At 30.4% G+C, this 22,642-nt stretch overlaps 1 protein-coding gene across 1 annotated transcript in view; it reads left to right on the forward strand.

The window, feature by feature from the left end:
* The window catches only part of LOC143222022 (cyclin-dependent kinase 14-like), a 141,147-nt gene that overhangs the window by 110,618 nt on the left and 7,887 nt on the right, over positions 1-22,642 (forward strand). Inside the window, exons 6-16 of the mRNA XM_076447834.1 lie at positions 3,793-3,884; positions 7,634-7,713; positions 9,393-9,487; positions 12,097-12,159; positions 12,586-12,647; positions 13,426-13,487; positions 15,341-15,461; positions 17,985-18,078; positions 19,875-19,938; positions 21,002-21,099; positions 22,182-22,272. Coding sequence (XP_076303949.1) covers positions 3,793-3,884; positions 7,634-7,713; positions 9,393-9,487; positions 12,097-12,159; positions 12,586-12,647; positions 13,426-13,487; positions 15,341-15,461; positions 17,985-18,078; positions 19,875-19,938; positions 21,002-21,099; positions 22,182-22,272 — 922 coding nt within the window. The remainder of the gene's footprint in view (positions 1-3,792; positions 3,885-7,633; positions 7,714-9,392; positions 9,488-12,096; positions 12,160-12,585; positions 12,648-13,425; positions 13,488-15,340; positions 15,462-17,984; positions 18,079-19,874; positions 19,939-21,001; positions 21,100-22,181; positions 22,273-22,642) is intronic.

Below are 22,642 nucleotides of genomic sequence, written 5' to 3' on the forward strand. Positions count from 1 at the left end.
GTATTCACTTTCTATAGTGTCATATCGTGGATTAAGTAAAGATTCGCGGTTAACTTAATATATAGGTAGTTCTTTTCTTCGTGAACTTGTTGTATATTTATACGAGTTTTGTTGAGACAAGTGTTTCCCATCTGTAGTCAAAGGTAGAGCAGAAGTTGAGCGGTGTATGTTCCATATATATACATACCACTAACAAAACTATTGCTTGCCAGAACGTCAGCGTTTCATTTTTGATTCTGCGCACATTTTTAACATTGTTTCACATGAAAAGTCGTTGCTAAAATTCGTGGTCTGAATTCGGCTCACCGTGAAGTAGTCCCTGACCCACGTGGTGAATTCTGGGAAAGTTTCGGTAATGATATTGCTCTGCTTTTGTTTTTCAGCTAGGCTTACAAACATACACACACACACTTATTAGGAGCTTTGTGGGGCGCACGTGGAACAAGCCCGTGCGGTGCTGTTTGTGTTGTTCAGTATGTTGACAACTAGTATACTAATGGTTACTGGAATTTGTTGTTGGAAAAGCTCTAGAAAGGTTAGTACAATATTGCTTTATTGTCTTCTTAATAATAAGTATATAAAAGAAAAGAATGTGGCATATTGTACATTTGCATGTGTATAGCCTGTGTGTGTGTGTGGACCATGAACCTCTATAGTGGTTCATAATAGGGATTGCAAGAAATTGCATCAAACCTTAATAGAGCATTAGGGCAAAAAACGCCTTAAGAAGTAACGATTCAGTTCAACCAACACTTTACTGGCGACTGTTGAGACTGTACACGTACAAAATTGCAGAAACTTTTCAAAAACGATGTAAATGTAGAGTTGACTAATATCAATCCTTCAAAAACAATGTAAACAAGATAGCAGGGATTACTTTCACATTATCCTTGCATATTTGCACAGGCATAAAGTTTAGAAAGATGTTAACAGACAAAAATAGAATAAACTGAATTTCGATTTAATAATTATGAATCAGGATACTACCTATATAGAGATTACTCGAAGTGTTCATCGAAATGCATTTTAAATATCTTCAATAGTTCATCAGAAATTTTATCATACTATACAGTGTTTTCTATTATAACAATATCTGAGTAACAAGTTCTATTAATGTATGTAAATATCATAGCAAAAAGTTTGAATTTCTTGTTCTTCTTTCTGCTACATCCTTTGTTTTTTTTACATGATAAATCAAAAATGGAAATAATTGTGTTAACCAATTTCAATGAGGTTACATAGTTTCAAATGGAATATTCGTTTTAAAGTATAATGAATAACTATTAGTAATAAAAAAACAACAATTTTAGTGTAAATGATATCATTACCCCTTGAAGGTTACTTTTGTACAGAAATTTGGTGTTAGTCTAGAAAGCTTGAGGACAGGGTGAAACAGAAATTACCAGCCAATAAAAGATAAACTATAAATATTACAGTTGGAATCTCGTTGTATTTAGAACATGGTTATAAATACAACTTTCCTGTGTCTGTTAAAACACTGCCTTAAAAAAACAAAGAAAAGAGAAAGTAACTATATGGATGTCTGATATCAATCCTTCTAAGACAGTGTAAACAAGATAATTGGGATGGCATTTGCATCATCCCTTCATAATAGCACAGACAAGAATGAACACATAACACCTAAAAACTATTCAATCACAACTGAGTTTAATTTATCCTATCTTTGGCTCTTAACAATTTTACTACATTGTGTGTTTGTGCCACAGAAAGAAGGGATTGTGCACCTTGGTAAGAGCTACTGAGTGTTCTGTAAGTCCTAAATCATTGTCATTATTATCTATATAGACAAAAGTTTATACTCACACATGTTATACAACATTTAAAAGGCTGGTTAATTTTAATAATCCTGAAACCTAACTTGAAAGATGACTCCAAAAGCTTCAAGAATATAACTTAGACATCTTTCATCACCTAGGATAAACCATGGAAATGTTGAAGCACTATCCTAAAGACCATGTGCTAATAAAGTGTACAAACCCAGAAAGAAAAAATGAAAGGATAAAATAATAACACTGATCTAAAGTACAATGAAGTGTAGGATGAGATGTGGCACCTACAAATGAAAACAAACTAGTGTGGTCTAACATTAATCTAACAGATACTCAGGCAAAAGATGCAAGTTTAAAACCAATTATTCAGTAGCTTAAGAATAATGTAGAAGAATCTATGTGGCAAACAGTCACTCTGTATAGCCCAAGGTCAAAGATATTTTGAGCATAATGGGATCTTATACGAATGCAAGAGGGATTGGTATCTCAAAATTGGTAAAATATAGACAAAAACAACATTTACAATTGATATTTCTAGTCTCTACATTCTGAAGCACTCTGTCATCTCCACAGCCCTCCAATGATTGGATACACAATTTTTATGAGGGCATTCGAATGAATGAGTTAAAGAGAATTCATTGCAAGCATGGCCTGTTTTTTAGGGCATTAACTAACAATTTGAATATAGTAAATGAACATGCTGATCCTTTCAGCAGTGGGCTGTGTTACAATGTGACAATCAATCTATTATTCATTGTTAAAGAGTAGTCCATGAGTTTTGTGATGGGTGATGTTGGTCAGCTGTCTTCCTTCTAGCCTGCCATTTCAAAATTCGGGGTGGCTAGCACAATTATTCCTCAACCAGCTTTGCATGAAACAAACAAACAAGAGAATACTAGTTCCAGGAGTTATGGAGATTGGTGTGAAGTACAAACTCTGGCATGAGTAAAAAGGTCCAGTAAAGAAACAGTGTGAGCAGTTACAGCAATGTTGTATTAGAGTACATCTTGAGAGAGTTGAAAGAAAATATGAAAACATGAATACATTTTAACATGTATGTAATTGTATTGAAATTGCTTCAACCATGTCTGTTGAAGATATAAAACCATGAGTGTATTTCTTAGAAAAGAAAGAAAATACAGAAAATGGATGTGATATTGCTTATCAAGCTTTCTCCCAGAAATATATTTAAAACTTGCTTGTTCACTGAGAAGTCGTACATTTATATTAAAGTTTACAACATAATAAACAGTTGGACAGCAAACTGAAGAAACTTCTATTGTTGATTCATAATCATGATGAATGTACATATATTCTCACTGTAGAGATATACACTCAAGCTATTTACAGAAATCTTTAGGCACACAGTGTATTGTTCCCAGATGTTTCATCTGTACATGTGGTGTTATAGCAATAATGAAACTAAATAAAAAAGTGTAATCATGTGGCTTTCCAGTTAGGTTTGTTTTCTATCCTATACACATGTGTGTCACATGCTTTTGTTGTTTGTAGTTAAAAAGAGTCTCAGTTTTGTTGTAAATTAAATGTGAAAAGTGCCTGATCATTTTTAACAGAAACATTAGTTAAAACAGTCTAATCAAACAACTAACGGTGAGTAGCGATACATCTCGAAAATTCAGAGAAACTGTTTTTCATAGATGTGGCAAAAGAAACTCCTAATTTAGTGTTAGTTGGGAAATTATTCTACATAGTACAGTTTGAGTTACTCCAAAAATTACATAGAAGGGGAAAGCTAGTCTTAGTTCATACAAAAGTACTTGTAGAATAAGAGAAAGCTGACAACTCAAATGATATTGTTGTACTTTATTTAATCAAAATTCAATTTAGATCATGTGACGTATTCTTACGATATGAATCCAGTTTATCAGTTATTTTAAAAAGTATAATAATACCTTAAAAATACATTTGTTTTGTTTTTGCAAATAATGTGATATTTTTCAAAGTATAATGATTAGTTATTATATAAATGTATTTCTTATAGGGAGCCTTAACCTTTGGAAAGACCGAAGCGTACGTCAAATTAGAGCAACTAGGCGAAGGTTCCTACGCTACAGTCTACAAGGGTTATAGCAAGTAAGAAACACTTCTAACTCTCTTTGCAAAGCGAAAAAGTAAATGTTAAAGATGTAATATTGGTGTTTTTATAACAGAAACTGGGTATCGAAAATATACAAATTTACACTTTAAAACTGTAAATTTATTTTATATAATTTCATCTTAAACCAAAGCAGTGACACTTTCATTAAACAGAAAAGGCTTTAAAACGAGTGTTTAGTTGGATAAAAATATTGAAAACTGATACAGGTAGCACCTCACAAATCGATTCAATTATATACCTGCCTATTTGTGAAGTGATTATGTATTTGTGATTAACTGTTAGTGCAATTTTTGTATCCATAAATTCGTTTGCTATCAAAGACCTTCACAACACATGCAGTCAAATTAGTATCTTAATTGCAACAGTACTTCTTTAAACACAGAATTTATAGAATAATACAAAATAATTCTACTCACAAACATTGAAATCTAAAAGCCCACTTATCTTAAGCCTTCATGAAATACGGTCAATACAGTAACACCCCGTTTAGCACTCAGGAAAGGCACTTGAAAACAGATCTCTAAATGAGTCAGTTCCAAACAGTCATTTTAACATTACATATATACAGATATGCAACTGAAGACATGTTTCTTACCTGTGAATGATGTATAAGTGCTTTATTTAGGTACTGGTGTATTTAAAGTAGCTTGCTGACTATAATATCGTCATCCCTGGGAAAAAGCAAATATTTATTAGCCTTCAGTCTTGTGTTGGATAGAGAGCCATCAAATAGAAAATCAGACCCCACCTTTCACATCCTCTCAAGATTTGTCACTGCCCAAAAGTACTAGTTGTACTTAAAGTTATGACTATGTTAGTTGTAACTGATAGACAGGCAAGGTTTTTATCTGTTAAATAATGTATTATACTATGGTTACGTTGTTTTCCTAAGAAAATGTTTTTTTTGCCCCTCAGAAAAGATATAGTGTAGAAGAATGATGTTTTAACAGTTCATATTGCAACCGTAGAAATGCCATAAAAGTTGTGATAGTTATGGACATTGTCTACTTTTTGCATGTTATTATTCCTTTATTTTGTTAAATAAAAATTGTTTACTGCACTGTTATTGTGAAAAATGTAGTGTTCAGTGAGTTATGAATTTTCATAATGTTTTTTTCTCTCTCTAGTGAAAAAACAAAACTTAAGACAAGATTTCTATTAACAAATCAGCTTAAAGAAGGATGGTACTAAGCAGGGTCTCACTGTATTTAATAAAAAAATAAATTAACACCATAACTAGTGTTTGTGTTTGTATTGTTTTTTTATTTAGTTTAATTAGGGCTAAACTTTATCATATTGAATATTATCAGTAAATAAACCCTACAATGTTATTCTATGACCAAATGTTAAACCTTTCTAAAAACTGATAAGCTTTTATTATGTTGTACAAAATGTCTTTTAAAGTATGTTTACAAAGTCCATTGTAATGTCAAGTGCATGTACATTTAGGTAAGGAGATGCACATACATTTTCAAGACACATATGTTGAGTATTATTATTATACAAGTATTGGGCATTATTATAATAGATTTTATTTCATTATTTTCACAAATTACTACATTCGTTTTGACAATATTTTAATGAACAATTTTTAGTAAGTGGATTTTACTAAGTCCACCTACCCCATTACAGTTAAAATGGGATTTAAACACAGTGTTAACAGCTGTAAGAAATATTGAAATAAATATTTGAATATGTTATTTTTTCATAAAGAAGTCATGTACACACCATATTAATGTTATGCTTCAAAATTTGTGTTTATGTGGCAGATTACAAAAAATAATGACTAGCTTTGTTTATCACAACTATGTTGATCTGTGAAAGTAGTGGTATTCAGGTACGCTGCTGTCCAGCAGTAAGACCAACAGTTTCTGCTAAATACAAGCTTTAGGACTGTTGAGCGTAGGATAAATTTATTGCAAGAAGTAAAGGAAATCAACCAACCAGAAATGTAATGTTAAATTCAAGATTATTTATTGAAGAAAAAAGTGTTATGTTAGTAAATATTCCAGCTGCTTCTGTATCGTCTGACTATTGGAATCAACAGGATGAAAGTCCAGAGTAAAATTGATTTACAGAAATGTAGAAATATCTAATTTATATGTTCCTAGTGAATCAAAGAAATTCAAGAACCTAACTAGTCAACATGAAGCAATTGACTTGATAATGTATAGTTAAACCAGCAGTTAGAACAAGTTTATCTCTAGACATTTAATTAATGCAGAAGGTTAACTACATGCAGTAACTGTATGAAAGTTTAGAAAAAATACTATGAAAAAATACACTCAGATAAAAGATGTATTTTATACTAGTTGTGGATGTGAGAAATTTGTTATTGCTTATTTTAGATGTTACACTCACAGAGAGCATTGTGAATATAAGATTATTAATTTGTTGCCAGTTTTATTTCACTGCTTCCTAGTAGACATCTCTTCCCAAAACTTTGAAAATTTAAAATGTATGTTAAAGTAACAAATATTGAAGATACACAACACACAAAGTATATCAACACTGAAGACTGGGGTTGGGGAGTGCACTGCTTTACTCATAAAGGACTTGATGACCTTAGTGTCTTGGATTTTTGTTGTTTTCAGCACTATCTACACCCAGTAAAAGCTTTTCTGGCTTTATCTATTACAAGGTTATTATGTTCTCCCATTATAATTGATTGAAACATGGACCAGGCACTCTTTGTTACTTTTCTCAATATAAAGGACAGTGTAATGCATACTCAGATTCTGTTAGTTCTATAATACCTAGGTTTCCACCATCACTAGGATAGATCTTTGCGTGGCTCAACGTAGCCAACTGGTTAGGGCACTCAATTTGTAATTCCAGAGTCACAGGTTCGAATCCGTGTCACACCAAACATGCTCACCATTTCTGCCATGAAGGCATTATTATGTGATGATCAGTCCCTCTATTCATTGGTAAAAGAGTAGCCAGAGAGTTGATAGTAGTTATTGATGATTAGCTGCTTTCCCTCTAGTTTTACACTGCTAAATTAGGGACAGGTAGCACAGATAGTCCTCATGCAGCTTTGTGTGAAGTTCAAAAACAAACAAACAAAAAGATCTCTGACCCCTTCTGACATCAAAAGTAACTTGCTCTTGATACAGCTGACCATACATAGGATTCTATGATGACAGTGATGGACATGAAGCAGCTAACTTAATGGAACTACAAGAAATGTTCATGGAATGTTGGGCAAATTGTGGACCTAGTCTTGTTTCAGATGACTATCATGTAGTGTACAACTAATGGGTATTGATAAATCATCTTTACAGTGCCTGTAATGAATGGTCATAATGAAATTTGATAACATAAAGGCCTTCATGTATTGTTACACAAGTTGATGTATGTTAATTAGCATGTAACTGTTTTATGTAACAATTTAAAAAGTAATTAACAGAGTTTGTCATTAACACATAGAGCTGTACTTCTTAGTTGCAACCATCTAGGAGATTATGACATTACAAGGTTATATGATGTAAAACTGATTCTTCTGGCAGAAGAAGAGAGATTCATGAAGCAGAAACTGTCCACACAAAAGAACACCTTCTTCAAATATAACCAGTTTCTCATACCTGCCATTATATTTGTATCATTTAGTCTTATTGACACCAATATTCTATCAGTAATAACCCATGTGTTATTTTAAGGGATTCAATTTGATTCTAATCAAGCTTACACAAGGACCTAATAAGTGGTTTGTTTACTCTAGCCTCACAAACAAAGTTGTGGCTCTTAAGGAGATCCGGCTTCAGACAGAAGAGGGAACTCCATTTACAGCCATCCGAGAAGGTGAGTGTTAAAGACAAGGAATTCCTACTATTTCTCATCCTGGTAGTGTTTAGACTAGTTCATTACATACATTATTTACACTGGAGAATTTCACTTATCTGCAGCAACCAAACATTAATGACATATCAGTAAAATTTATTGTTACAATAAATTGTTGCATTAATTTATTAGTTCTAGTAAAATATTAGATTTTCTTATAGTAGTAATATATCTTTAATGAGTAAATTGGGAAGATGTTTTCTGTTGACACAGGTCATGTGACTGCATAAAGTGTTTAGTTTGTATGTTAACTATAAACAAAATGTGCAAAGTTTGCATTTTATGTCAAATGTTCTGAATAAATTATCATACACTGAGAACTTACACTGTAAGAAAGAGCCATTTCTTTGTTTATCATTCATACAATATCTTTGTTTCAGTGATCATGATTGTATTTTTGTCAGTTATGAAGATTTTCTTTCAGGTTAAAAACCTAAAAGGACAAGAAGGTTTGATATGGAAACAAAATATTTGATATTTTTTATTTTTATTTTGGGTGATTTTTGTTTGTTTGTTTTTATTTATTGTTTTTTTTTCAAAATTTAAGATTTTAATTATTTTTGTACTTTAAATTTCCATTCTGGTTTTAATTCATCTTGGCAATCTGTGGGTTGTGAGAGGAAAACTTTCTGCAGTCATGCTTTTTTCAGTCATGAGGGGGCTATAATATGATGGTCAATCCCCTCATTTGCAGGTGAAGAGTAATCAGAGAGGTGAAGGTGAATTCTGCTTATTGGTTGCCTTCCAATATGGGGTAGTTCAAAGTTATTGTAAATGTGAGACAGCCTTAGTAACTTTGCCTTAGAAACAAATAAACAAAGCATTTATTCTTTTACATCTTGTTCTTCCAACTTTATATTATGATTTTTGTTGTAGATTTTTCTTCAATTAATCCAATTTTACTTTTGTGTGTGGATTTTTAGTGTGTTTTTTTTTCATGTTCATTTTATTTTCCTTTTTCTTTCAATTTTATATTCTCATTATTAATATCAGAATCAGTTTCTAACACCTGATTAATAGAACTTAAGGTATTGTTATCTTCATAGAAAAATAGAAATGGAAAGGTAATGTTATGTGAAAGAAGACATAGAAAGAATTATTGAACTTACAAGAATCTTGGATAAAACAAATAAAGCTATTCTTTTCAATAACTTTGGAATAAAAATTATTTTTCTCTTGTTTATTAGTAACAGCTTATATTTCTTTTACTTTGTATTAAGAGGTTAAAAGTAATAATACAACTTTAGAATTAATTGTAAAAGATAAGTTTACTTATTACTTTATTAGTGAGGGTACCCTGCTGATGAATCGGTGAATTTTAATCTGTATGTATTTCATGTTTGTTGTTCAGTTATTTATTATACTATATAGTTCTAGTCAGTTTGTTATATATATTTTATTTTTTATTTCTCATGCTTAGAGTTAGCCTGCTTTTGATCAGATATTAATGATAAATAATATAATTGCTGTTCTTTTGGTGAAATGTTTAATATGCATATATTTTTTAGTGCTATCAATCACCTGGTAGGTATATACAATGTTTTCAGTTTTTACAGGCTGTTATAAAATAACTATTATTTTTTGTAACTAGGCTAGCAGTTTTGCCATATATTTTATACAACTAAAATTATTTATTTCAGCATCATTACTCCGTGGTTTGAAACATGCAAATATTGTGACTCTTCATGACATTATCCACACAAAAGAAACCCTTACTTTTGTCTTTGAATATGTGGTGAGTACTTTCTGTTTCATTAGTTATTATGTTTGTTGTTATATAAAGAATAGTTTGATTTTAATAAAAATGATTTAGATTTTTTTCCATACAGGGCTTACAACTCCTTTTCTTACTCACTTTTTTCCTTCATGTATTATTTGTTCTGGCTCTGCATGGCCAAGTGGTTAGATTGCTCAAGTGTTCAACTCGTAATTTGAGGATTGCGGGCTCATGTCTCTATAACACCAAACATGATTGCCCTTTCAGCTGTGGGGGTATTATAATATGACAGTCAATCCCACTATTTATTGATAAAAAAAAGTAGCCCAAGAGTTGGTGGTGGGTGGTGATGACTAGCTGCTTTCCCTCTAATCTTACACTGCTAAATTAAGGACAGCTAATGCCAATAGCCCTTGTGTAGCTTTGTGCAAAATGTAAAACAAATAAGCATGATTTTTATCTTTTACCATTTTGAACTTAAAGGTTAACAGTTACAGCAAAAAGTATCACAAACAAAAAGGCACTGAACTGTTGAAACATTCTAATCATTATAAGTCAGAATGTAAGTGAGTTGATCTTTAGTATTTATCTATGTTAGATAGCTTACTTTGATTAGAAATTAATATTTTTTTCACATTGTTTGTATATTTCAAAAAAGTATTTTTTATCAGGTTTTAATAACATAGATTGATATTATTTTGTATGTATTATTCTAGTAGTACCTGATGAGTTTCCAACAATAACAATACTTGTGTCAATGGAGTTGGCCAGAAGTCCTTTATCCTTGACAGCTGAATTGTTTATTTATCTTGAGTTTTATCCACACATGTTCTTATGAAAACGTACTGTGCACTTACCTTAGTTTGAACATTATCAAGTTAATAACTAAAGAGGCAGTCTTCTTAGGTTAGCTCTTTATGTAACACATGATACAAGTTGGGGCCATACACTGTTAACAGATGTTGTAATGGTGGAAAACTGAGATGACTGAATAAAGTCATGGTGCAGAGATGTATTTTCTTAGATACTTACAAAACTTCTGTTATTAGTTTTCAGAAAGTAGTCCAAAATACTAGCTTTGTTACAAGTACTGACATTAAGTTAAAAAAGATGAACATTGAAGAATAATACAAAGTTGAAATCTTGTCTCTAAAGTTAGTAACTTTTTGAGAATAATAATCCTTCATTACGTATGATTTTGACTATGATATATTCAGCTACACAGTTTTTTAGGAGTATGAATGTTTCTGTTGGTTTTTAGAAATAAATAACCAGACTATGAAAATTCACTTTCATGAACTCTTGATTACAAGCCATTGTACAAGTTTCTAGTCAGAAATTGGATTTAAAATATGCAAGTTAGTCGGAGCTCAGTTTTTGTTTTCTATTTCAAGAGATGTGTGCAATAAGAATGCTGGAAAATAATATATATATATTTAAGTTGAAAAATGGAAGTCGACTACTGTTAGATTTTAAAAAGGCATGAAAATATCAACTAAGAGTGATATTACACTGAAAATTAGGCCCAAAAGTAACTCATAAAAGAATATGAAATAGTATTTTAACACAGCCATGTATAGCAGTGGAGCTGCTGTTCCATGGGTTCCTGTTCCATTATACAAAAGAAAAAAAAAATTTGAAATAGTGCCTTTATAATAAAATTCCTTAACCTCACACACACATTTTGAAAATAGTTTTTGTAGATACAAACAGATATTTAAATATGATCATTTCTAGTGCTTTTATGGATGTTTTTTAAAGCTGTTGATTATTTTACATTATTGTCAGAAAACATAATATGAACTATCACACTTTTATGCATGTTTTATTTTTAAAAATTATAAAACAATAATATTTTTGTAACACTGAGTTTTTAAAAAAATGTTGTGCAGAATAAAACCAAAACTTATGTTCAATCCTTGATTTAACAAGCTACTCAACTTATTTTGTAATTTAAAATCAAAGACAATAGTTAGAAACTTGCAAAAACACAGTTTCTATGTGATTTTGGATGTAAAATTAAACCTTTAATTTGACAATGTATTACTTGAAAATTGAAATATTCTTTTATTTTTTCTCCACATAATTGTATTTTCCTCATGTGTGTTATATAAAAGCAGTTTATTTTTATTCTGTATTAATCATAATTATATATATTTAACAATATACCAGATGTCAGTTGTTGTTATGATTGTTGCCAAAATACCTATTTTAAAGAGAGTTTTATTGCCAAGTGCACAGAAGGTCAATGAAGGATCCAGTAAGATGACCTAAAGCTTGAAAATAAAAAAGTATTTTAATATAGAAAAAATGCCTGTTTGTAATAAATATAATGCTCAGGTGTTCCACACCCCCCAGAATTTCGTAAGCATCTGTGCAAAGCTTTGGGTCTTTAGGTTCATTCCTTGTGGAGCTATGGTGCTGATAAACTAACACACATACACACACACACAGGCTGTTTTATTAGTATAGGTAATGATGAAACTTTGTTTTTCCTCTCAGCAATGTGTAATTGTCATGTGAAAGAATATAGTACTTTTGAAGCAAATTTAAAAGAATATTCGTTGTATGTTTCATATACAAAAAGTTTTAAAATTGTTCTCAACCCATATAACTTTGTATTTCAGCACACAGACTTGAGTCAGTATCTTGAGCGACATCCAGGAGGGTTGAATGCCAACAATGTTCGAGTACGTTGTAGGAATGTAATATTTCTAATTGAGTTTTTCTGAAAAATATAAAAATATTTTATATAGAAAATAAACATACTAAAACATTAAGAGATGTGATATATATAAACAGAATGTAAAATGGTTCTGGTTACTCCATATCACTTGTTGAAGTTTACAGTATAGCTGTCACTGTATTTTGAGTAGATTACACCTATATAACTTGCTGAAGTGTACAGTTTACTATCACTGTATTTTGAGAAGATCACATTTGTAATGCTTGTTGATGTGTACAGTATTACTATTACTGTATTTTGTTAGATTTTGAAACACTTTGTGTGGCAGTATTCTAATTGGTATTTGTATAATTCTTAGCCTTGTAATAAAAGGTATTTTGAAACTTTAATTAACTCAATTAACCAGAACTTTTTGTTTCTCTTCTCATAGCTCTTTCTGTTCCAATTGTTAAGAGGTTTAGTTTATTGCCATGAAAGAAGAGTGTTACACAGGTATGTTTAAAATAAAATATCTATTAAAGCTTCTGGACACAGATGATATCAGATTTTCTTCAAATTCTTGAAAAATATATAAACTGATATTAAATATATGTTTTACACATAGATATGTATGTTTTAGGGTTTTTTTGCCTGACATAAAACATATTTATATTTCTACTTGTATTCTTATAGTACATTCTGTTAGCATTAATTTACATTAGGAATGAATTGAATAGTGTTTTTGACTTTCAAAACCTGGTCATCTAATATCTTATATACACAAGCAGATAAAGCAGTTTGTGATTTTCACCAACTTAGCTTCACATAATATTATCCTGTTTAGATAAAATTATTCTTTATTGTTTCTTTACAATTGCTGACATTTTATGAAAATCTTAATTTTCATGTAGTGTTCAATGTATATTTATTATCATAGAATAAACACATTGATTGAAATCTCAACATATATTAAAGAATAAAATACAGCAACATGGTCACCTAATGAAAATAGAAGGAAAATGGAACATGTAGATTCTTCTTAGTGTTGTGACATTAAATGCCTAAACGTAAAAAGTAATAAAGCCTTTGAAATCACTAAGGCTTAATATTTCTGACAAAATTCGTATTTGGCTGTAGATGTCTTTTCTCCATTATCCTCATAATACAGAATTCAGATATAGTTTGAAATTTGTAATGTACTAATTGAAGTCAATTAACTAATTAACATAAAAATATTACAAATATATTATATTTCTTTAAATATTTAATATGTAAATTTATTTTCTATTAGGGACCTCAAACCTCAGAATCTACTGATTAGTGATCAGGGTGAACTAAAACTGGCAGACTTTGGTAAGGTTTTAGTGATAAAGACAATGAAAACGTTCTTTGTAAGATGTTATAACTTATTAATGATCATGTAATATAAGTTGATATTTTTGTTTCCATCTATTATAAGATTTCCCTTAATACTTACTCTCTATTAATTATTCTGCAATACCTGCATATTTGGGATATTATAGATGTTTTTCATTTGTTCAGAAAATACTGCTGATCATTTAGTTCTTTTTTCATTACTTGAAAAGTTGGATATCAATTTGAAAATTCAAGTGAAAGTTTAAGAATTTTCCTTTTTGATCAGTTACAGTGTTTCAGTGAAGTCTTTTCTAAATAAAAGGTTTGTTGGAATTAAAATAAATGGGCATTAAATATCTGAAAGATAACATTAAACAAATTATAAGACATTAATATTGATAACATAAATGTGAAAAGTGGGTTATAATCGACCAATAACTAGGCCATCAATGGTTGTGTAATTAGAGTGAAAGACATGAATATGGAATATGGCATCTACAGTTGTATTGATTTAGAGTTATTGAAGTCATTGAAATAGAGCAATGAACTGCAATTGTATAACATAAATTTTTGAATTAAAAAGCACATTCAAATACCATTCAGTTATTGAACTTTGTTTATAAATGCCATGAATTATACAGTGTAAAGAGATACTGTAAAATGGAGTTATTAGGGGCAGAATTTTCTAAATAGGAATACATCTATAGCTGTTCATTCTTAAGCTCTGACTTGAAGAGAAGTGAAATTGGTGGCCAAACTGTAGCTTAAAAACTAGTTCAACTGTGTGTCATGGGAACACCATAGGATCTTGGATTTTTTGTAAAATTATCTTTTGTCCCTAAACACCCAACTATGGAATGAGTAGGGAAGAACATTTAAGAATTACTTGTAATGTCTTTTTATATTGTACTAAGGTGTATTGATACAATTTGTATATGTGTAAAAATATACAAAAGTTTATAATAACAAATGGAAATCATTTATCAGACATCAAAGACTTCGAAAAATTGGTAAACAGATGTAAATTTATGTATCAAATATGATGAAAGGCAAACTATAGCATGTATAAAAGAAGTGTTATTTCCCATATCTGCTAAGTTTGTCAGAGAAAGAATAAACTGTCTATTCTAAAAGGCATGAACTAGGAAACTGCCTTGGTTTAAAAGAAATTATGTTATTTCTTCATGGAATTCAAAGACACAGAGAAGGTACCTCACCTTTGTGTAGTAAAGAACAAGGTGCTTGGCTGTGATTTCTCTATAAAATGTTCAAAAGAGCCGACGAGTTAGCCCACATCCTCTGATGAAGTTCATTACCCTCACCACAGTAAACAAAGCATCCTTAAGTTTAAGATACACCATACTATATATCTACATTTGGAAGCTTGACTATGGGTATTTTAACAATTGGTCAAACTATCTGCAAACGTAATGCTAAAGATGAAGGTTTTTTGAGGCTAACTCTAGATTTCTTACATAATTCATGTTCTGAGAACTGTTTCTTGGTTTAACAAATAACAACATATTTTATTTCAGTTTCTTAAAGTCATACCAAGCCAATTTCAGTTATTAATATTTTGATTTATATATTTATATCTGTGTATAATTAGTTAATAAATTTAATCTTTGTAAGTTTTCAAAGTTGCTAGTACATAGCTTGTTGTAATATTCCTGTCATTTCAAACAGTTTTATTACAGAACAACTAATTTGTATAGAACTGCCCCAGCCTGAGCAACTGGGACAATTACATACAGAGATAAGTGGTTGTGTATAAATATTATATACGTAAATAAATATATTTACAGACACGTACCTATACAGTTTTATATGAAGATAAGTCTTTTTGTCAGGTTTAGCAAGGGCAAAATCAGTTCCAAGCAGGACTTATTCCCATGAGGTAGTAACCCTGTGGTACCGGCCACCAGATGTCCTTCTAGGCTCTACAGATTACACAACTTCTCTTGACATGTGGTTAGTTGTTTGATATTACTTTGTACATTTTTGTTACTGAATTTTTTCTCACAGTTAACACCTCCTTTAATGTCATTTGTAGATTAATCTTGAATTCTAAGCTATTTAATGTTTTTATCACTCTCAAGCATCTTAAGAAAACTTAATTTTCTTGTAAGTATCTTTATGATCATTATATAACTGATTTATTGAAAAGGTAGTTTTAGTATGGTTTACTGAAAAAAATGATAGGAATGCCAATAAATCAGTTTATTCAATGAATTATATGAATACCTAATAAATCAGTTTATTGTATAAATGATATGAATACCCAAAAAATCAATTTACTGAATAAATTACATGAATACCCAGTACATCAGTTTGTTAAATAAATTATATGAATATCCAGTAAATCAGTTTACTTTCCAGTATGGCTGCTTCTTGTAAGACAGAGATTCTTAATGTGATCGGCTAAGTGCAGCCTAATAATTAGTGCTGCAGGTTTAAAGATCAAGCATCAGGGCTTTGAGACATGTAACCTTAACAGATATTATGCCACACTTTGAACCCAAGTATTTTTTTAGTAATATAATGTTCTTAAATAATCTGTTAACTTTTAGTAATGAGCTGATTGTGGCCTAGTTGATAGCAAAATGTGAATTTAAAGACTCATGGTTCACGTCCAGTTGCCACACACAAAAAACATATTTTCATTCTGCTCTTTGGGGTCATTAATTTGTTATAAGAGTAGCAGTTAAATCCTGTTACTTTATTATATTACCCCAAAATGGAAGTAGATGTAGTCTGCAAGCTCAAAATTAGGAACTGTTAGCATAGATGGCTCTTATGTAATTTTGCATAAAAATCTGAGACAAACCAAAAAGGAAAGAAACTTTTATCGTTATTGGATCAATTTTATTAATCCACTGAAAGTATTCAAGTGAAAATATTTTACTCATCAAGGCTTAATGGCTGTAACTACTCTGACAGGTTACCCAGATGCCAGATAAATCTGGGGAAGTCTTGGGAAAATGATGTTCCCGAATGTTAAATTGTGTTTTGTATAATTAATTTACCATATTATTTAACAGGAATTTTCAGTTGTCTTTGTTATTGTTCTCTCCTGGGTAATTCATTTATTTTGTAGAGATTATTATTTATTTAATCTCAAAACAGAAAGATGCTTTTTATCTCCAGGGTAATAGAATATATTTTTATAAACATGAATTACACCCTTGTGCAAATTAATTGAAACAAGACGAAAAATTACGATTTTTTTCAATTTTTGCATTTTATTTCTGAGAATCCAAAAATTACTCGCAAATTAATACATGATATGACTGCCTTTATTTTTTAGAAGATCATTAATCCGCTTTGGCATCGAGTTCACGAGTTGACTGCAATCTTTACTAATTTTTGGATCGCATTACCACACCTCAATTAGCTTATCTTTTGTAGTACAGTCTTTTCCCCAAAGTCTTTCTTTACAAATTGTTCAAAGATTTTCAATAGGATTTAAGTCTGGAGAATTTCCAGGCCAGTCCAGCACCTTTATTCACATTGTAGTCATAAAATTCTTCACAAGTTTCGATGTGCGGCACAGAGTCAGATCTTGCTGAAAAATGCCAGATCCATCTGGAAATCTTTTTCCATTCTGGAAAGACTCATCTCTGCAAAACTTTGATGTACTGTGGTCCTCGCATCATACCTTCTACGATATGTAAGCCTCCGATGCCATAGTAGCTGAGAAAGCCCCAAAACATCTTCTTCAAGGGATGTTTTACGAACTGATTGATGTGAGATTCTCGAAGTTTCTCACCTGGAGATCTGCGAATATGCAGACTTCTTTGACCCTGTACTAAGAAACGAGTCTCGTCACTGAATAACATCTTCCTCCAATGTTCTTGCATCCAGTTCTTGTATTTCAGACCCCATTGATACCATTTTTTCTTCATTGAGTTGGTAAGAATTGTATTTTGACTAGACTCCTTGCCCTTCTAACACAATTTCGAATGACGTAATATTCCTCAAAATTTCGTCATATATCCCAAAAATAGATCATCCGTACTGCAAAACACAGCTAATGATGCCGTCTGTGTGAAAAAATGACTATAAAAGGAAATCATCAGGTCCAGCGAGCCTACACTGGCCGCCATGCTGAAAATATTGTAAAATGACCATTTATTTTAATTAATTTGCACAAGGGTGTATTTGAGTAAAGTGATAAAATTATAATTTCTCTTCCCTGAGTTTGAAGAATTTTAGTGTTTTTATCTAACTACTTTACAGTAATTATATGTAATGCTGTTTTTTCTTCAAAGTAATTGGAGTTTATTTCTATAGAAATTGTATAGATGGTCAGTTTGACTTTAATTAAATATAATCATTTTAATACTTCTTCTCCTTCTCTTAAGGATAGAAAAATATTGTTATACATGTGGGTCATCCATAATAATTTTACTGTGATTATTTTGTTCTCATCAGAGTTGTGAACTACAACATCTAGAAATTATTTTACAAATGATTATTTTATTTCTTCCTTAGGGGAGTTGGGTGTATTTTTATTGAGATGATTTCTGGAGCTGCTGCTTTTCCAGGTGTTAAAGATACAAATGATCAGCTAGATAAAATATGGAGGGTAAAACTCATTTTCAAATTTTTACTTGTGTTTGTCTTACATTTATGTAATAAAGTTATGTATGAGTCATCATTAGTTCTTAATATTATTGTTTTAAGTTAATTAAGTATTGGAAACAGCTAAACTGTGTATATCAAATACTTTTTCAGTACTATCTCACATTTTTATGGGTTAAAACTTAGAGAACTAATTGATTTTTAACTGTTTAACATGTTCTCTAACTCTTGTGAGTATATCCTTACTGTTTGTTGTATAAAACATAAAGATCAAATCTCTCAGTTATGTATTTTTTAATTGTGGTCTAAAATGTCTAGTTTTTCATGTATTATCCTGTATAGTTTGAAGTAAGTTGTAGACTGAAGCTTTCCTCTTTGTGTCTTTAACCTGTAAAGCAGATGTGTGTAACGTAAGGCCTATGGATTACATCAAGTCCATGAGGCAGTTGTATTTGGCCCACAATGAGTTCTTTAATTTTATTATATTCTAAGAACTCATCATGGGCCTTATAAAATCACCTAGTAGACTGTATGTTGCACACACCTGCTTTAAAGTTAGAGGTAATTGTTATTTTTGTTCACTGTTAATATAATCAGTGAGTATTTATTTATATTTTCATACAGTGGGGGGAGGGCCAAAATGTGCATGACATAACTTTCAACATTGTATTTTGCATTTGATATCAGAAGTATCAACTGTTTATCTTATCTAACTTTCCTGATTTAGTAACAGTTTGTGGTAGAAAAGAATAGGTACCATGAAAAAAACTTTTGATGTGCATTTTGGAGGCTATAGTAGTTGTGCAATATGCAAACAATACAAAGGACAAAAGTTTTTTTATTTTTTACATGAGCATTACATTACTCCCCAACTTGTCAAAGCCTTAACCAGACTGATGTTGGTAGTTTACAGCCATGTCTTGAGTGAACATTCTTTCTCCAGTATAAGGTTAACCCCCTGTATACATTTATTTGAATAGAAAGTAAAGAGTGCTGTTTAAACTGGAATTATTAACTTTTTGTTTACTACCTGCAACTAGTGAGTTAATGTTTGTTTTTAATATAAGTGCTTGTGCATTAACATTGATATATAGTAGTGTGTGAAAGTTAAAATTTGGTTGGACGTGTTTAGTCTGAAATTATTATAAGTTATTTCTCTGTGTGCTATTCTATGCAAAGTGTACAGTTTGGATTTACTATATAGGTTTTTGTCATATTTATTAGATTTCAAATTGCTGATAAATGATTAAAGATAATAATTATTTCAAACTGTTGCTGTCATAATACATGACAAATTTATATCACCAAAAGATTGTTTAACCTAAACAGATTTAAAACAATACATATTCTATACTATTACAACTGAACAAAATTTAACTGCTTAATCTGGGTGCCTCAAACTGTTTTACCCTTTGTTATGAAAAAGTTCAATGGTGTGCATCTCAATGAAATATACAAAAGGTGTCTCCAACCTTTAGTCACCTGAAGTCTCAGCAGTAAATCCAAAGGCATATAACCTTTAAAATCAGGTTTTGATCCATGCATTTGGCAGAGAATGAACAGCCTGTTATGTAATTTTATGTTTAAAAATAGACAGACAAAAAGAAATATATATGTGTATTTGTATATAATTTTCATATATGTAATGGTCTTTAATGGCAATTTAACTGAGCTTGTGTGAGCTGATAAAACTTAAAGTTGCAGTTCTTATTTAATCAGGTGATATAAGAACTTTTGTCCAAAGATGGGCAGATATACTTCATGCTTTAGTACTAAATTCTTTATTTTTAATAATTTTAGGTACTTGGTACTCCAACAGAAGAAACTTGGGAAGGAGTTTCCCGTTACCCTAACTATAAATCAGGCTTGTAGTGCTTTACATATCAGTAATATACTTTGTAATGGTTAATTGCTACTTCTAAAATATCTGAAAACCAGCTTTGTAATGCTGCATTATTACTGTTTCTGTTATCTGATGTTAGCCTAATCCAAAAGTTATTAGTTCTAACAGGAATCTCTTAGTTAATATAATGATTACTCAAGCACCTTTTTCATATAAAAGCTTGTTTAAATATTTCAGATGTAAGTTTATTACTGTAATATTTGAAATTAGAAACACTGAGGCTTCTCTCTCTTTACATTTTTATGCAGTTGGTTTGATCAGGTTTCTGTATAAACTTTATTATTTTCCCTTCCAAATATTAGTTGAAATCGTTATAAAATAAAGTAAGAACAATCCTCGTAAAAACAAATTTAACCGTAAAAAGATTAGCATGTGATCATCTTGTGTATGTTATAAATAGCTTCTAGAGATATAAATGTATTATACATAGATACTGTTGTAATAAAAATAGAGAAAAATAGCTGAATTCTAAAACAACTGAATTGGCCTAAGTGGACTTTTGACAACAAGAGACCTGTAAAGTGTTGAGTAAGATACAATGGATGACAATCTCCATAGTGTAAATATTTCTTAACTTGTTTCAAATTTATATATCATTTTAAAAATAAGTGCTGTTCATTTATTCTCAAACTTATCTCCAACAAGTCAAAGACATCTACTGTAAAAGAATCCTTAGACCAACACACCCATATATTTACATTATTATATATATATCACTAAAAAGTAGTTCCTGACAGATGTCTTCAGGTTAAAAGTTGTTAAATTGATACTTTATATGAAGGATGACATTGTGTATTTGCTATATTAAATTAATCCAACATTTTTTTGTGTTGTCTCATATGTGAACAAAAGCTAGTGTAATCATAATTACTTTGTATATTTTAGACAGCTTTGAAAATAAAGCTATTTTATATTAAATTCAAATCTTTTTTAAACTTTCACCAAATAATCTGTTTTGATCATCTGGTAACAATATATTTTGAGCATGTTAAAGGTGAGTTATTTTTCTACTTATTTTTTTCAGGAATATATGGAAACTACAAGCAGCAGCCTCTTTCAAAACCATTCCCAAAACTTCTCAATATTCCTAATGCAGAATCAATTGCTTCACAGTTTCTTCAAGTAATAAAAACTTTGCATTTCTCTCTTTTTCTTGAATTTGTTTGGATAGGTTTATTACTGTATCAAGACTTAAAACCTGTTCTGGTTCGAATATTTTTTTTTAGTTGTTGCAGGTAACAAATTCAGAAGACAGTCTTTTTTTCTTTTAATATTTTTATGCATCTGTTGTCATTATTATATTTCATCTTCACATTTTAATGTAGCAGTTTTCATCATTTTTTCTACCTCCACTTTTTTTTACAAGTTTTTATCAATGTTTCTCTCGCCACATTTTTATGCATTAATTTTTACTATAGTATTTCCATGTTATCATGCAGTAGCTTTCTGCATTATCTTTCTATTTCTGTCTATGCATTTTTATGCAACACTGTAATAGTGGTTTCTGTCTTTACATTTGTGTTTCCATCCATATTTTTTATTAGTTTCCTTTCCAAGAATTGAGTGTGTTCAATACCCAACAGAGAGAAAAAATCTTATTAAAAATGTAACAATGAAAAGACTAGCGTGTAAACATGTACTGTACTGATTGGAGTAACTTAGACATTTAGTATAATGTAGAAATGACTATAAACTCCAGAAACAGATTATATTTATTTCCCTTGACATTTTTACAACTTCTTTAGGACCATTTTTTATACTGCTTGACTCACAATTACCAACAGACTATACATATTTAAATGTGTACTGTAGAACAGTGGAGAGTAGGGAACAAAATCACAGGTATTATTTAGAATGATACAAAATAATAGTATAAAATTGCAACAATTTCAGAGAATATGAATGGAGTGTGCAATTTAAATATGCATTGAAGCTCATTTGAATGGATATAAAATAAATTTGGAAAAGGTATTAAAAATGCTCAATTAAATAGAGGGGAAACAAAAGTCTACAGTTGTAATGCCAGTCTCATGTTGTAATAAATTTGTGACTTAAATTTTATGATTAGTAAAGCTTCTCTGTGTATCCTGCAAGTTACTTTATAAATAACATTTCTTATTGTGCATTTATTTTACAGTATGGTTAAGTATGTATGTGTAATTAAGTGAGTAAGAATTGATTTTTATTTCCTGTATAATTTAAAGCTACAACCACACAAGAGAATATCAGCCACAGAGGCCTTACATCATGAATTTTTCCAAGAACTTCCTCGGAAAATTTACGAGTTGCCAACCCGTAAGTTCATTCATTTTTTTTGGTTTCAATAGAAGTGACTAGATGTCTTCTGCCTGAAGATCCTGTATTCATGTTTATGTAATGTCATTTCAAACATAACAAAACTAATGTTATAATGTTATAATTTACCTGGATATAAACTTAAGCTTTGATATTTTGTTTTTTGTTTTAGCTACATTATGGCTGTAAGGTACTTAATTTGTAACATGGAGAAAAATAGTTTTTATATTTATCAGAATTGTTGCAAAGTTTTATGGGAACGTATAACATTTTTACCTTTTCTTTACTCATCTTGAAATAAATTTTATCAGCAACTTAATTGCAAAACAAATTTATTAGAATTATGAAGCATAATAAGTGTACTAATTCA

The sequence above is a fragment of the Tachypleus tridentatus genome, chromosome 8, assembly GCF_004210375.1.
Source record: "Tachypleus tridentatus isolate NWPU-2018 chromosome 8, ASM421037v1, whole genome shotgun sequence".
Lineage (NCBI taxonomy): Eukaryota > Metazoa > Arthropoda > Merostomata > Xiphosura > Limulidae > Tachypleus > Tachypleus tridentatus.